This window comes from Nansenia antarctica, assembly GCF_963989245.1.
Source record: "Nansenia antarctica genome assembly, chromosome: 20".
Taxonomy (NCBI): domain Eukaryota; kingdom Metazoa; phylum Chordata; class Actinopteri; order Argentiniformes; family Microstomatidae; genus Nansenia; species Nansenia antarctica.
Genome location: NC_137693.1, coordinates 1,338,167 through 1,354,073, shown reverse-complemented (window position 1 = coordinate 1,354,073; position 15,907 = coordinate 1,338,167). Strand labels below are relative to the sequence as shown.

Genomic DNA, 15,907 nt, shown 5'->3' with positions numbered 1-15,907 from the left:
CATTAGAAACAATATATAATAATCTTAGCCTATATCAGGGGAAACTTCCAGGGTCTGGTGAACAAAAGTGAAAATGAAGAGAGGGTTTTGTCTATTTGTCAATAAAATAGAACACAGGAATGAAGTAGACTGGTGTATAAAAGAATAGAAGGGTTATCAGTGAACACAATGAATGCATCCCGTACCGATCCAATCGGCCTACAACAACACGTTTTAATACTCTATGTGTCTTTGTGAAACCCAGGATGCCCAATTGCACCTTGATGATGCTGTTCGCGCAGCAGAAGATTTGAAGGAGCAGGCAGCCATGGTGGAGCGCAGGAACGGTCTGATGTTGGCTGAGATTGAGGAGCTCAGGGTTGCTCTTGAGCAGACAGAGAGAGGCCGCAAAGTGGCCGAGCAGGAGCTGGTGGATGCCAGCGAACGCGTGGGACTGCTTAACTCCCAGGTATAGGTGATTTTTAGGCAGTCTCATCTTACCCACAGTGTGACCTTTGTATGCTTTCTTGAAATACAGTTCCAACTAATCACTGGGTTTCCTCATACAGAACACTAGCCTTCTGAACTCTAAGAAGAAGCTGGAGACTGACCTGGTTCAAGTGCAGGGAGAGGTGGACGACACTGTGCAGGAGGCCAGAAACGCAGAGGAGAAGGCAAAGAAGGCCATCACTGATGTAAGTCCCCATATTCAAAACAATATACCTCAATAAACTGTATTTGTCCCCAAGATAGAGGTCTTCATGGGTCCAGGAAACCTGGTTAGATAACAGTACAGCTTATTTACCGGCTCTGATCACGATAGCGATACAGATGTCACCATCAAAACCTGCTCTATAGTCTAGTACGCACCTCTGGCCATGTGCACCATCAGACAAAGTGATCTCTCATAGCGAGAGAGCATTGCGAGATAGAGTTGGGGCAGGGTGAACCTTTTGACCCGTAAGGACCTCTACTCCAAAGGCCAATGGTAGCTGGGCTGAGCACAGGATCTGTGACACATTGTGGATTAATTAAATGATTCCACAAACTACCATTTCAGGCGGCCATGATGGCAGAGGAGCTGAAGAAGGAGCAGGACACCAGCTCTCACCTGGAGAGGATGAAGAAGAACCTTGAGGTCACAGTCAAGGACCTGCAGCACCGTCTGGATGAGGCTGAGAACCTGGCCATGAAGGGTGGCAAGAAACAGCTCCAGAAACTGGAGTCCAGGGTAACTTTGCAGAACTGATGGCATTCAATAAACCTTTGTTCACACAATCTATCTATATTAACCTCTACTTCTTTCCAATGACTCTCCACTGATTTCACCACCTTAAACACACAGATGTGTTCCCTCCATACAGGTGCGTGAGCTTGAGAATGAATTGGACACCGAGCAGAAAAGGGGTGGTGACGCAATCAAGGGTGTCCGCAAGTATGAGCGCAGAGTCAAGGAGCTCTCTTACCAGGTAAGAGTAACAGAAACACCATCACACATTCTGGTACAGTCAAGCACCGCAATGCAATTGAAGTATGGCCATTGACTTTCTTAAATTTCTTTCACTTTGTCCCACAGACTGAGGAGGATAAGAAGAATGTTGGCAGACTTCAGGACCTGGTAGACAAGCTGCAGCTGAAAGTGAAGGCTTACAAGAGGCAGGCTGAGGATGCGGTGAGTCACACACTACCAGTCAAATATCCTTACAGAATATAAGACACATGGTTTTGTTCATAGTCAACATACGTGACGGAATTTGGTATTCATAACGTACATCGCAAGTAACTGTAAAGGAAATAATACACAGTGCTTCCTTTGCTTCTATATTACCATCACTATATGAGATAAGTAACTGTGTAATCAATATAACTCATATCATTTTGGTTCATTTGTTTTGACAACATTGTAGGCTGAGGGTTATTGTCTACCTCTCTTTCTCTACCTCTCATTCTCTACCTCTCTTTCTCTCCCAGGAGGCGCAAGCCAACACTCACATGGGTAAACTGCGTAAGGTCCAGAATGAGATGGAGGAGGCAGAGGAGCGTGCTGACATCGCTGAGACCCAGGTCAACAAGCTCAGGGCTAAGAGCCGCGAGTCTGGAAAGGTACAAAGCTGCTATCACACCTATTGATTGCTAGTACACAAACCTATCCTTCAGGGGAGGGGGGGGGGGGGTAAAACCTTTTTTTGAAATTGCACAATGAGTTAGGGCCCTCCTGTTAATGACAGATTAATACAAACTAAACTATCACTCAAAGCTGAGCCCAGAGCCAAAGAATTGCTTGCCCTAAACAGTCTAGTGCCTTCTTTGAAGTGCTCATACGTAAGATGTTCATTAATTTTCATCCCTTATTCTCTTTCCCTCTTTTCACAGACCAAAGACGCTGAATAAACAAGACCACACACTCTGTGGTGCACCGATTGCGAAAACATAAAATATGATTTTCATGGTGAAATTCTAAGCATTAAAAAAAAACTTTTCCTTTGTGACTTTGTGGTTGTATTGTCTTATGAATTATGGCACACAAATGTTTCAGAAGATATCTGTTAAGGGCACTGGAAAAAACAACAACATTGATTTTCTTCTCTACGATACATCAGTTTTCACGCCCTGTTCTCTCCACTATCCTCCAGGCAGGCAGTACCAGAGCATTTGGTCTCAGACCAACAGGTTTCAAGACAGCTTCTATCTCCAGGTCATAATACTTTAGAACGGTCACCCCTAGCTATCCAGCAGCACTAGAGACAATTTGTGACAGCTGCTGGTGAAAAGTGCAACCAGTAGCCGAAGTCATTTGACTGTTTTTTTTACATGTGCTTAAACTACAGACTGTAAGCTTTCAAATGATGTGTCATACATTGAAATCGGAGAAAAATGTAACACGACAGGCGTATTTGAATGTTGGTACACCTCAAACACTGAATGGGAGAAAAGTGACTCTAAACTGAACTAAATTGTTACTTACAGTTATCTTAGTTACTTCTTAAAATGTGAAAGGAACATGGCCTGACAGGAAAGGCAATCCCAAAGGCATTGGGAACCACATTTGTCTTTAAGCCATAGCGTTTTTAAAGATGGGCCGACATCTAGAGGGACATTATTGTCTTTGGCTGTGAGAAGGCGACACACCATTTAATGATTTGATTATTACATTACATTGATGACTGATTACGGTTCGCATATCGCAGTCCAAAGGAGGGGAGTGAACAACATTTTGTGACATAGGCCTAGATATTGAATCAATTAAAGACAAGACAATGACAATTCTTCACAGATGGAAATACTGGAAATAATAATAATAATCATAAGGAAATAATGTCTAATTCACATTTCACACTTGTCTTTTCACCTGTCTAAAGTGGATGAAAACCCCACATTGTGTAACTGTATCTTCAAATCACGTTTTGTTTCTCCGAATTGTCGAGTTTTTGGTCAATATTTTCCACCAGTTTGCCGTTGCTTCGCTTCATTCAGGGGAAACCGAGAAAAATACGTTACTCTGTTGCCATGGAAACCCACAAGGCGGGTCGAGTCTCTGACTGACCAATCCAATAAGTCTGCAACCCTGCTATTTACTATTTTACACATATAAACCGGTTTCTTTCACACAATTCATATCTTCTTTTATATTATTTATATATTTACACATAAATATATACTATGCAAGGTTAGTAACCCAGGGTTACAAATGGTTCTGGAGGACAGAATCTTATGATCAGTGGTGTAGTCTAGTTTTTTCTAGTGGGTATACTGTGATTTTTCCCTCCCAGCCTCATATCGTTCATTTCGGAACGCCATAAAAATAAATCTGCGCTCCCTGTCTAACGTTAGATATATAACATTACATGTTATAAGGTCCCAATGGTCCAAAAGTCAAGTGCTTCGTAACACAGACGGGGTGAATTTTATGAATGAAAGTGTGAAAGTTCTGTCACAAAACACTGTTACGTATCCTTGCACATTTTTAAGTGGGTATATGGAAAACCTTGTCCTTTCCTAGTGGGTATACGGCGTAGTCCTGCGTATCACCTAGACTACAGCACTGGTTATGATGTCAGGGCAGCAATGCCAGCAGGTCTGGGTTTGGTCCTTGTCCCTGGGTCGGGCCCTCCGGCCTCCTCCCCCGCCAGGCTCTCCTCCCTCCAGCCTCCCTGCCACAGCTCCTCGGCCCAGCGGAGGAGCCTCTCGTCCCAGCGCTCTGGCAGCAGCAGCAGCAGGTAGCCCACCCCGATCACACCTGCGGCCGCCACCCGCACCTGGCTCACCTGGGGGGCGGCCGAGAAACACGCGTCCACAGCTTGAAGGGGGGGTGGGGGGGGGCACACAGGGAGACTGTTTGGTAAGCTTAGGACAGCTGGGCATTTCAACTACTCTTAGAGCTGCCTCTTTCGAATGGAAATCTGCTACTTACACACAAAGATCACTAGAGAGCGCTTCTTGTAAATTAGCCTGCATCTTACACAGAAAAACTGCAAAATAGCTTTATACTAGCTTATCCTGATGTGATTTTGAAAATGTAAGGATACTGGGGTGGTAGAATGCACATGTCTAGGAAAAGTCATGAAAGGAGGGTCCTGAAATTTGATCGAGTGCAAAGGTATAAAAATGTTTTACTCACAGGGTCAAATGACCCCACCCTTCAAATGAATGTGCAATAACACTATGTGCAATATGACAACCCTAGTCGTCTATCTGTACAGTATAGTATAGTGGATAGTGTACATAGCCTTTATTTATTTATGTAAACCAGCTCCTTCCCTTCTTGTGTTTTTTTTAGTTTTTTTTTTCTTTCCTAGCACCGGAGGAGCCACCCCTTCTAAATTTCGTTGTTTGGTACCTGTACTATAGCAATAACAATAAAGACCATTCATTCATTCATTCATTCATTCATTCATTCATTCAAAATGACTGTAGGTGTGATCAGGAACATTCTAACGTACCTGTGTTAGCAGGTATGCTCAGGAACATTCTAACGTACCTGTGTTAGCAGGTATGCTCAGCAACATGCCCAGAGACAGGAGGCTGGGGTAGGCCAGAGCACTGCCCAGGTTCACCAACACGTTGAAGGCTGAGACAGAGAAACACACCAGGGAAGGGTTGGTTAGAGACAGGGTTAGGGGATAGGAGTAGGAGATTCAGATTCAGATTCAGATTCAGTTTATTGCCACTATGCATTACACATATAGGAATTTGCTTCGTCACCACAGCAAGTGCGTTTATACTTTTTTTCACATGTCAAAAAACAGGACAACACAACAACAACACAGGACAGACAACAGTGCATTGGATAGTGCGGTATAAAGTGCAGTGCAGAGTTTTTACAGTGAGTCCAGTTCAGTCCTGGGCAGACTTGGGGGCGGGGGGGGGGGGAAGCCAGAGTCATTTAGCAGCCTGGCGGCTGAGGGGTAGAAGCTGAGCCTGTGGCGGGCCTTAAGTGCCTTAGGCAGCCGCAACCTTCTTCCAGAGGGAAGCAGGGTGAGGAGGCCGTGGCCGGGGTGGAAGGGGTCTGCCATGATCTTCCTTGCCCTCCTCAGAGCCCTGGTGTCATGCAGGGAGTTGAGGGAGGGCAAGGGTCAGCCGATCACCCTCTCTGCTGAACGTAGCACCCGCTGCAACTTGGCCTTGTCCTTGGTCGTTGCAGCAGGGAACCAGGTGATGATGGAGTGGGTGAGGATGGACTCTATGATGGCCGTGTAGAACTGGACCATCATGGACCTCGGCAGCCTGAGTTTCCTCAGCTGCCGGAGGAAGAACATCCTCTTCTGGGCCTTCTTTGTGAGGGCCTCTGTGTTCTGCTCCCACTTTAGGTCCCGGGAGATGGTCATGCCTAGAAAGCGGCATGACTCCACGGAGGCCACCGGGGTACCTCCCAGCGTGATGGGAGGGGGCAGGGCTGCTTTCCTTCGGAAGTCCACCACCATCTCCACTGTTTTCAGAGCATTTAGCTCCAGGTTGTTTAAACTGCACCAGCTCTGCAGCCCGATCTCACCCCTGTAGGCAGATTCGTCCCCCCCGGAGATGAGGCCCACCAGGGTGGTGTCGTCTGCAAACTTCAGGAGCTTGACCGAGGGGTGGCGGGAGACACAGCTGTTGGTGTAAAGCAGTGGAGGCTCCTTCATAGAGGTGGAGGAGGCCTGGCCTCCCCAATAATTTGAGAGAAGAGAGAGAGATTTAAAAAAGCAATAATTATATTTTTTATCAGACACACAACATACAATTCAGAACAATACTTCATCCATTTCTAATATTTATCCTGCAGAACAGCACTCATACACGCGTGTGGCGGAAAAAGGTACTACACGGAGGCCAGGCCTCCTGTCGGAAAGTGGTTTCTCATAGAAGTCAATGTAATGCAATTTTTTTCATGGCAATATGTGATTGGCCAAATCACTGAAAATGGGTGGGCACAGGAGGCCTGGCCTCCGTGTAGTACCTTTTTCCGCCACACGCGTATGAGTGCTGTTCTGCAGGATAAATATTAGAAATGGATGAAGTATTGTTCTGAATTGTATGTTGTGTGTCTGATTGACATAGTGTTTGAGTGCTTTTGACATGTCATTGATTGTATGTAGTATGTTGTGGTGAATGTTGTGAGCCTGAGCAGAAGGGACAATAGCTGCTGCAGGCGGACCAGAGATTCATGCCAATTGTTTTGTTTATTTGATGACCCATTGTGCAGGCAATAAAAGCGGCTTCATCCACCATCCTGAGAGTGTCCCAATCCCTTCAGTACCGCCAAACACAAATTAATAATTTTTAACAAAGACAGATAAGAAGAACAGGGAACATTCCATCGCGAGTGAAGCGAGCAAGCGGGAAAAAAATTGGCCTCCTCAATTCTGGAAGTCACCAGCCTCCACTGGTGTAAAGGGAGAATGGTGCTGGAGACAGGACGCAGCCCTGCGGGGAGCCCGTGCTGGTGGACCTGGAGCTGGAAATGCTAGGAGTAGGAGGTAGGAGATAGGGGCTAGGACATAGGGGCTAGGGAGTAGGGAGTATGAGGTAGGAGATAGGGGCTATGAGATAGTGGCTATAGGGGGAAGGAGATAGGGGCTAGAAGGTAAGAGGTAGGAGATAGGGTCTAAGGGGTAGGAGTCGGGATAGGGTCTAGGAGGTAGGAGCTAGGAGATAGGGGCTAGGAGGTAGGAGATAAGGGCTAGGAGCTAGGAGATAGGGGCTAGGGGGTAGGAGACAGGGACTAGGAAGCAGGTGTAGGTGTTACCCAGGAGCAGGGCAGCCATCGTACACAGCGTGTCCCAGGGCAGGACCTGCGTGGCTGGCCAGTGCTCCAGGTGTGTGAGGTAGAGCAGCAGACACACCCAGGAGTGCAGCAGGCAGCTGCACAGACCCACGCAGGACATCAGCACGCTGGACGCCCCCGGGCGCACCTCCCCCACACGCCTCCTGAACAACACCTGCACACACACACACACACACGCACGCGCACACACACACACACACACAGACCACAGACACGCGCACACACACACACACACAGACACCCACACACACACATACACACACTGTAAGGCCACACTCCCTGTGTGTGTGTGTGTGTGTGTGTGTGTGTGTGTGTGCGTGTGTTTGGGCGTGAGGACCTTGAAGAGGGCAGAGGTAGAGGCGGAGCCTACTGCCAGCGCCACGCCCGTGATGGAGTCGCTATGGAAACCGTCGGCGTAGGCCATCATGACGATCCCGGTGATGGAGAGAATAACTGCTACTATCTGAAGAGACAGACAGGCAGACAGGCAGGCAGACAGACAGACAGACAGACAGACAGACAGGCAGGCAGGCAGACAGGCAGGCAGGCAGACAGACAGACATGCAGACAGACAGGTAGACAGGTAGACAGACAGACAGACAGACAGACAGACAGGCAGACAGGCAGGCAGGCAGACAGGCAGGCAGACAGACAGACAGGCAGGCAGTCAGACAGACAGACATGCAGACAGACAGGTAGACAGGTAGACAGACAGACAGGCAGACAGACAGACAGGCAGACAGACAGGCAGACAGACAGACAGACAGACAGACATGCAGACAGACAGGCAGACAGACAGACAGACAGACAGGCAGGCAGGCAATGAAACAGACAGACAGACAGACAGGCAGAGAAACAGACAGGTAAACAGGCAGACAGACAGAGAGGCAGACAGTATAACCCAAATATAAACACTCAATCACAAGTCTACCAACACCTTTGACAGCGCTCCACTGCCCCCATGTGGCAGAGAGGTGACACACTCTTGGCTCATCTGTGTTCAGCTTAATGGATTTGCTGCCCCTTTAAACCTTTCAAATATTCTCCCTCCTCTCCTTCTCACCCATACTCTCACCCCTCCCCCCTAGACCCACTCCCTCATCTCCTCGCTCCCCCACCCATACTCTCCACTCCCCCCTCATCCTCACCCCCATCCTTACCACCTGTACGGCCCACCCACTCCCTCATCTCCCCCCCCCTCCCCCTCTCCTCACCCGTACTCCCCACTCACCCCTCCCTTCTCCCCCTGCTCCCCCATCCTGACCTGTACTCTCCACTCCCCCCTCCCCCTCTCCTCACCTGTACTCCCACCCTCCCCCCATCCTCCCCCCTCCCTTCTCCCTCTGCTACCTCCCCTCCCCCATCCTCCCCCCTCCTCACCCGTACTCCCATGAAGCGGTCCTTGAGGGCGATCCAGGAGAGCAGAAAGAGGAAGGCCTGGCCCCACCCCCTCCTCCCCCCTTCCTCCCCCCCATATCCTCCCCCCTCCCGCCCCTCCTCACCCGTACTCCCATGAAGCGGTCTTTGAGGGCGATCCAGGACAGCAGGAAGAGGAAGGCCTGGCTGCAGCAGAGGATGGCGCTGGCGTCGCCGGGGGCGATGCGTCTCAGGGCCAGCAGGTACAGGTAGCCAGAAAGGCTCCATAGCAACGAGAAGGGGGCGGAGCCCCGCACCAGCCCACGCACCGTCATGCTGGTGCCTTCCACCAGGAAGTCACCGCACTGCCTGGGAGGAACACCACCACCACAACATAACACAGGTGTCACTGGTGTTACCGTCTGGTTCTACTGACCTGACTGTTTCTACTGACCTGTCTGTTTCTATTGATCTGACTGTTTCTACTGACCTGCCTGTTTCTAGTGACCCTCGGTCACAGCAGGGTGTTATGAGACAGACAGACCAGGGTTTGACCCTCGGTCACAGCAGGGTGTTATGAGACAGACAGACCAGGTCACAGACCCTCGGTCCCAGCAGGGTGTGATGAGACAGACAGACCAGGGTCACAGCAGGGTGTTATGAGACAGACAGACAGACCAGGGTCACAGCAGGGTGTTATGAGACAGACAGACAGACCAGGGTCACAGCAGGGTGTTATGAGACAGACAGACAGACCCTCGGTCACAGCAGGGTGTTATGAGACAGACAGACAGACCAGGGTCACAGCAGGGTGTTATGAGACAGACAGACAGACCCTCGGTCACAGCAGGGTGTTATGAGACAGACAGACCCTGGGTCACAGCAGGGTGTTATGAGACAGACAGACAGACCAGGGTCACAGCAGGGTGTTATGAGACAGACAGACAGACCAGGGTCACAGCAGGGTGTTATGAGACAGACAGACAGACCAGGGTCACAGCAGGGTGTTATGAGACAGACAGACCAGGGTCACAGCAGGGTGTTATGAGACAGACAGACAGACAGACCAGGGTCCCAGCAGGGTGTTATGAGACAGACAGACCAGGGTTTGACCCTCGGTCACAGCAGGGTGTTATGAGACAGACAGACCAGGGTCACAGCAGGGTGTTATGAGACAGACAGACCAGGGTGTTATGAGACAGACAGACCAGGGTGTTATGAGACAGACAGACAGACAGACAGACCAGGGTTAGAGTTAACAGCAGTCGGGCACAGCAGGGTGTTATGAGACAGACAGACAGACCAGGGTCACAGCAGGGTGTTATGAGACAGACAGACAGACAGACCAGGGTTAGAGTTAAGATGATTAAACCAGGAGCTTAAGGAACAAAGTGTCCTAAACAGCGGGTTTACGTGTTCATAATAACACAACTAAAACAACATTTCAGTCACATACATGAAAAGACAGTTGGTTTAAACCAACATGAAGACGCAAGGTCTGAATGAGACCAACCTAAATAAATGGTCAATACAATACAAACAGGTCATTCCCCTCATCCTGTAGTCTCACCTATAATAATAATAATAACAACAACAACAACAACAATAATAATAATAATAATAATAATAATAATACTGCTACTACTACTACAACTACTACCACTACTACTACTACTACTACTACTACTACTACTACTACTACTACTACTACTACTAATAATAATAATAATAATAATAATAATCATAATAATCATAATAATAATTATTATAACAATTATTATAATAATATATGCCATTTAGCTGACGCTTTTATCTAAAGCGACTTACATTGCAATGAGTGCATACATTTCAGTATATATGTTCCCAGCAGGAATCGAACCCACAACCGAAAACAGGTGATTCACCGTCCCCTCCCCCTGCGGTCTCACCTGAAGCAGGGGGCGGGCCAGAGCCGAGACTCCGCCCCTACCAGGTGCCCCAGGTAGAAGAGAGGGAATAGGAGGAGGTTCCAGAGAGAACAGAACCAGGTGATGAAGAAGGGGGCAGGGAGCCTCTCCAGGGCCCGCCTAGCGCTGTGTGTGCCCCCCGCCCAGGCCAGCGCCACGCCGCCCCCCAGGACCACCCCCCAGACGGCCCGGCGCACCGCCCGTGGAGGGCAGCGGACACAGCAGCCCCTACGGCCCTGCTCCCTCTCCTCCTCCTCCTCCTCCACCTCCTCCTCCACACCCTCCTCCTCTGCCTCTCCTCCTCCTCCACTCTGTCCATCCTCAGCCTCCATCTGGCCATCCCTCACTCTCTGGTCGTCCTCTACAGATGGGAGAAGATGTTGCTTCTGATCACAAAAAAGCCTTTTGGCCAAATGTGACACGGTCTGATCAATTGGTCTGCAAGTTGGCTTAATCCGATTTAATGTTCCGATTTTTATTAAGAAGAATGTAAAAACACTTCAGCGTTGTTGAAATTCAGTGACACATCGCTAGTCAACGAACACAGCTCGTTTTGTGAACCTGCTAACAATGTAAAGTAGTGTTCTAGTTAACTAGGCAGCAGTGGGAATTACTCACCCAATCCATTGCGTTGTTGCAGTATTTTGGCTTGACTAGTGAGTTTGTGTTGGGATTTTCGACAACGTTGAAACGTATTTCCGTGTTTCATAAATAAAAGTCTGAACATTGACTGTCACAAATGTCACAAATGTGTCTGATGTCTAGTTGTGTACCCTGTATAAAACAGACCCCTTACACATGTTGACACGAATCGATACACATATGTTTGGAATTAAGATAGTTAGTGTTAGTTAATACAAAAGGTGCTGGTAAAAAAAAAGTTATATTATATACAGCTATATTTTGTGCTTGGGAATGGATAAGATGTGTAGCATCCAGACTGACACTGTGGGTGTTTTTTCGTCTTGTCATTGTGGGTCTGACCCCCCCCCCCCCCCTAACCCATACAGGTGTGTGACCCATACAGGTGTGTGACAGAGTTAAGGTGACTCACCTGGTGTTGTGAGCAGAAACACAGGAGTGGGAGAGACGTCAGGACTGGGAGAAACTTTGTTTAGTTTCGCTAGTTTGTTCATGTTGTTCACTCCGGCTGTAGACCTCTGGAGGGGGATGTCTAGTCCTGGGGAGGGAGGGCTGTTTGTGGTCGTGTGGTTGAGTGGTCGTAGCCGTGCGGTCCTGTGGAGGGGTCCTGTGGTTCAGTGGAGGGCTGTTTGTAGTTGCTTGGTTGTGTGGTTTGAGTGGTCCTAGTCCTGAAATCCTGTGGTTGTGTGGTCAAGCAGTGGAGTGGTCCTAGGGTCCTAGTCCTGTGGTCAAGTAGTGGAGCGGTCCTAGTCCTGTGTAGTCGTGTAGTTGTGTGGTCGAGCGTTTGAGCGGCCCTAGTCCTGTGGTCGTGTGGTCAAGCAGTGGAGCGGCCCTAGTCCTGTGGTTGTGTGGCCGAGCGGTCGAGCGGTCCTAGTCCTGTGGCCCAGTGGTCCGGTGGAGGGGCTGTAAGGCAATGATGTGTGTACGGAGCTTAGAGGTGTTAAAGCAGGGGATCTAGCCAGCTAGCCTAGAGATTACTCTCATCACCCCGCTCTCCGTCCACGGCCAGGCCATCTAATACCACCAGCTTAAAACAGAGAGCACAACTAACCCGTCTACCCATCTGCATCATCCAACTAACCCTCCTTCTCATCTACATCATCCAACTAACCCTCCTTCTCATCTACCTCATCCAACTAACCCTCCTTCTCATCTACCTCATCCAACTAACCCTCCTTCTCATCTACCTCATCCAACTAACCCTCCTTCTCATCTACCTCATCCAACTAACCCTCCTTCTCATCTATCTCATCCAACTAACCCTCCTTCTCATCTACATCATCCAACTAACCCTCCTTCTCATCTACCTCATCCAACTAACCCTCCTTCTCATCTACATCATCCAACTAACCCTCCTTCTCACCTACCTCATCTATGCCTATTTTATATTTTTTGTGTGCCTATTTTACCTACTAGTAGAGATCAAATAGACCCCCTTTTTAGAATGTAAATCTGCTATTTACACACAGAGACACTAGAGGGCGCTTCTTTTTTTTAGCCTTCCTCCTACACAGAAAAACTGCAAAACAGCTTCATACTATCTTATCCTGATGTGATTTTTTAAATGTAAGGATACTGGGTGGTAGAACGCACATATCTAGGAAAAGTCATGAAAGGAGGGTCCTGAAATTTGATGGAGTGCAAAGATAGATTTTCTTTGTTACTCACAGGGGTCACCGTGACCCCCCACGGCTCTTCTAGTGTTAATGATAATGTCGATATACTTTCTGTTGTGATCAGCCTAATATCAAATGCGTGCCCCAGGAAAGAACCAGAAAGCATTTCTTACATAACAACGTGTCTGGGGTTTTTTTCTGGTCAGAAAAGTCAGAAACGTGAAATGCAGGAAGCACATGAGCCAGCACCCAGTCAAAACGTTGTTTTTTTAGTCTGATGCCATGCTATCAGTGTTCTCATATCTCTGTTGCCATGGTATCCGTGACCTCATGTCTCTGTTGCCATGGTATCTGTGTCCCCCATGTCTCTGAGAGGTTGAGTAGCCTACTGCTGTACATCTCTCTCACCCCGACAGTTACACCTTCAGACGAGACAGTAAATGGAATGGTAAATGGACTGCACTTATATAGCGCCTTTATCCCCTTTATCCATCGAAACGCCGATCTGCCAACCTTGCGATCATTAGACGGCGGCTCTACCTCCTGCGCCACAGCCGCCCCTAACTTACGCCGACAGTAACTTATATAACTTCATGGGCTCTATAGTTTCAGCCGGCCCAAAACAGACACAAGTCTGCAGGCGTACTGGTGGTCGGTGTCGGTGGTAGGGGGGGGGGGGGGGTAGCGGTACGAGAGGCGTGTTCACTAGAACGAGCAGGCCGAGTGCTATACTTGTGAGGACCTTTTTGTCACAAACACACAGAACATTCACACACACACACACACACAGACAGAGACAGAGACACACACACACACACACACACACACACACAAGCACACACTCACACACACACACACACACACACACACAAAAGCACACACACACACACACACACACACACACACACACACACACACACACAGAGAACAGTCATTCATCCAGGCCGAGTACGATACAGCCTACGTTTTTTTGGATGATGTGAAAAAAGGTGTGCTCCTTTTAGAGACGAGAGGAGTGAGTTGAGATGTTTAAATGAGACCAGCTTAGAGGTTCAGCTTATACTCACGTTGCAGCTTAATTGGCCGCTGTAACCTTTGAAATAGGTCTATTATGGAAGCATCAGCGCTTCAAAGGAAATGCTGTGAGAAATTGTCTGGGACAAAATTGACTTCGCCACGATGTTATACAGAACATACAAGGAGAAAATCTGATATCTTACTAATGGTACTGTATGGTACTCTAATGGTACTGTACTGGTAATGTATTAGACCACCTTTTATTCAGGCTAAGGCCTAAGGACAGAGAGTGGGAGGGAGGGAGGGAGGAAGGGAGAGAGGGAGGGAGGGATGGAGGGAGGGAGGAAGGGAGAGAGGGAGGGAGGGAGAGAGGGAGGGATGGAGAGAGGTAGGGGAGAGAGGGAGGGATGGAGGGAGGGAGGGATGGATGGAGAGAGGTAGGGGAGAGAGGGTAGGCTTCCAAAGGCGCCCAAAGGGAGACATGTTGCCTTCCACACATCCCATATGCCCCTGACTAACCAGATAGCTACTATAGCTAGCTACTAGCTACTACACCAGGATGACACAGCACAGAGGGAGAGCACTCGCTAGGCTAAGCTATGCTAAGCAGTAGACTAGAGATAGGGTCCACTCTCTTTAATTATACTATACGACAATATGCTATACAGTAGCTAATATGCTATGCTAACTATGCTATGCTATACAGTAGCTAATATGCTATGCTAACTATGCTATGCAATACAGTAGATATATGCTATGCTAACTATGCTAACTAGACTACAGACACGGTTACTGTGTTGTATGTAATCAGTCATCTGTTTGATGAGAGGATTTTGAGGCCAACTGTAATCTGGTGAGAATTAACCTCCTGTCTGTCCTTCCCCTCTAAATCAAAAATCAGATTAAAAGACCCGAACTACCCACTGTACATACTTTGTGTTTTGTCCCCCGCCCCCACCTGTGGTGTATGTCCCCACCTGTCCTACCCGCTGTACATACCTTATGTTTTGTTGTATTGTTCTTCCCATGATGGATGTGTGTTTATCTTGTAGATAGTAATAGTTATTTGTCTGTATTATCTTGTAGATAGTACTAGCTTTTTTGTCTGTCTTACATGTAACGATGAATTGAGAATCAAGGACCCCAATTGAAATAAGCCAGTGGCTTTCTTGGGTTTTTATCCTGTTAGTTGACCTTGTATGTAATATGTACTTTCATGTACCTACTTCTGCAAATCTTCTAATAAAGTTTTCAATCAATCAATCAATAGAGGACGATGTGGGTGGGATTATCACTCTCACAGGGTGCATTTACACTCTCGTCCAGAGGGGGGCGCTGTCAGTCAGTCTGAGATGGAGACATCATGGTGAAGTCTGAACACTGTGGTGATCATCAGCAGACCATTATCTGTGACCCCCCCCCCCCCCCCCCCCCGGGCCCAGTTGTTCAGAATGACCCTGGTTATTTTGTGCTATGCAGGATCAGATCTGTCCGACCGATTTTGAGTCGTATAGGGGGAATCAGCCAGCTCGATCTGATCCAGATTAGCATTTTTGAATTTTTGAACACTTATGAAGGCAGTGTGCTTACACAGTCTGTAAGCTACACTTACTGAACACTCTATTAGGAACACCTGCACACCTTCTCATTCATTCAGGTGGTGTAATGGTGTGGGGGATGTTTTCTTGGCACAGCTCCTTCCCTTCTTGTGATTTTTTTTTAAAGTTTTTTTTTTTTCTTTCCTAACACCAGGGGAGCCACCCCTCCTAAATTTCGTTGTTTGGTACCTGTACTGTAGCAATGACAATAAAGACCATTCATTCATTCATTCATATTAGTATAGTGCTCCTAATAAAGTGTTCAGTGAGTGTATGTATGTATGTATGTATGTAAACATCTATCACAGGAAAGAAATAATACTGCACAATGTCCAACCTCACAAGCTGTGTGTGAACATAAATAACATTTAATGGTAACACGTTTTCATCTTTGTTTTAGAGGTGAAACCCACAACACTGGGGTTGCCAACTGTCCCGTATTAGGCGGGATTTCCCAAATGTTGGGCAGGATGAATATACAGGACCTCCCTT

General features: G+C 47.9%; 1 protein-coding gene across 1 annotated transcript in view; it reads right to left on the bottom strand.

The window, feature by feature from the left end:
- Nucleotides 1-4,025: 4,025 nt before the first annotated feature.
- LOC308174846 (solute carrier family 35 member F4) overlaps nucleotides 4,026-15,907 on the bottom strand; it is a gene marked incomplete at both ends in the record, with an annotated part of 13,454 nt that continues 1,572 nt past the window's right edge. Inside the window, 6 exons of the mRNA XM_080549957.1 lie at nucleotides 4,026-4,276; nucleotides 4,958-5,047; nucleotides 7,202-7,394; nucleotides 7,578-7,703; nucleotides 8,743-8,965; nucleotides 10,525-10,811. Coding sequence (XP_080406083.1) covers nucleotides 4,026-4,276; nucleotides 4,958-5,047; nucleotides 7,202-7,394; nucleotides 7,578-7,703; nucleotides 8,743-8,965; nucleotides 10,525-10,811 — 1,170 coding nt within the window. The remainder of the gene's footprint in view (nucleotides 4,277-4,957; nucleotides 5,048-7,201; nucleotides 7,395-7,577; nucleotides 7,704-8,742; nucleotides 8,966-10,524; nucleotides 10,812-15,907) is intronic.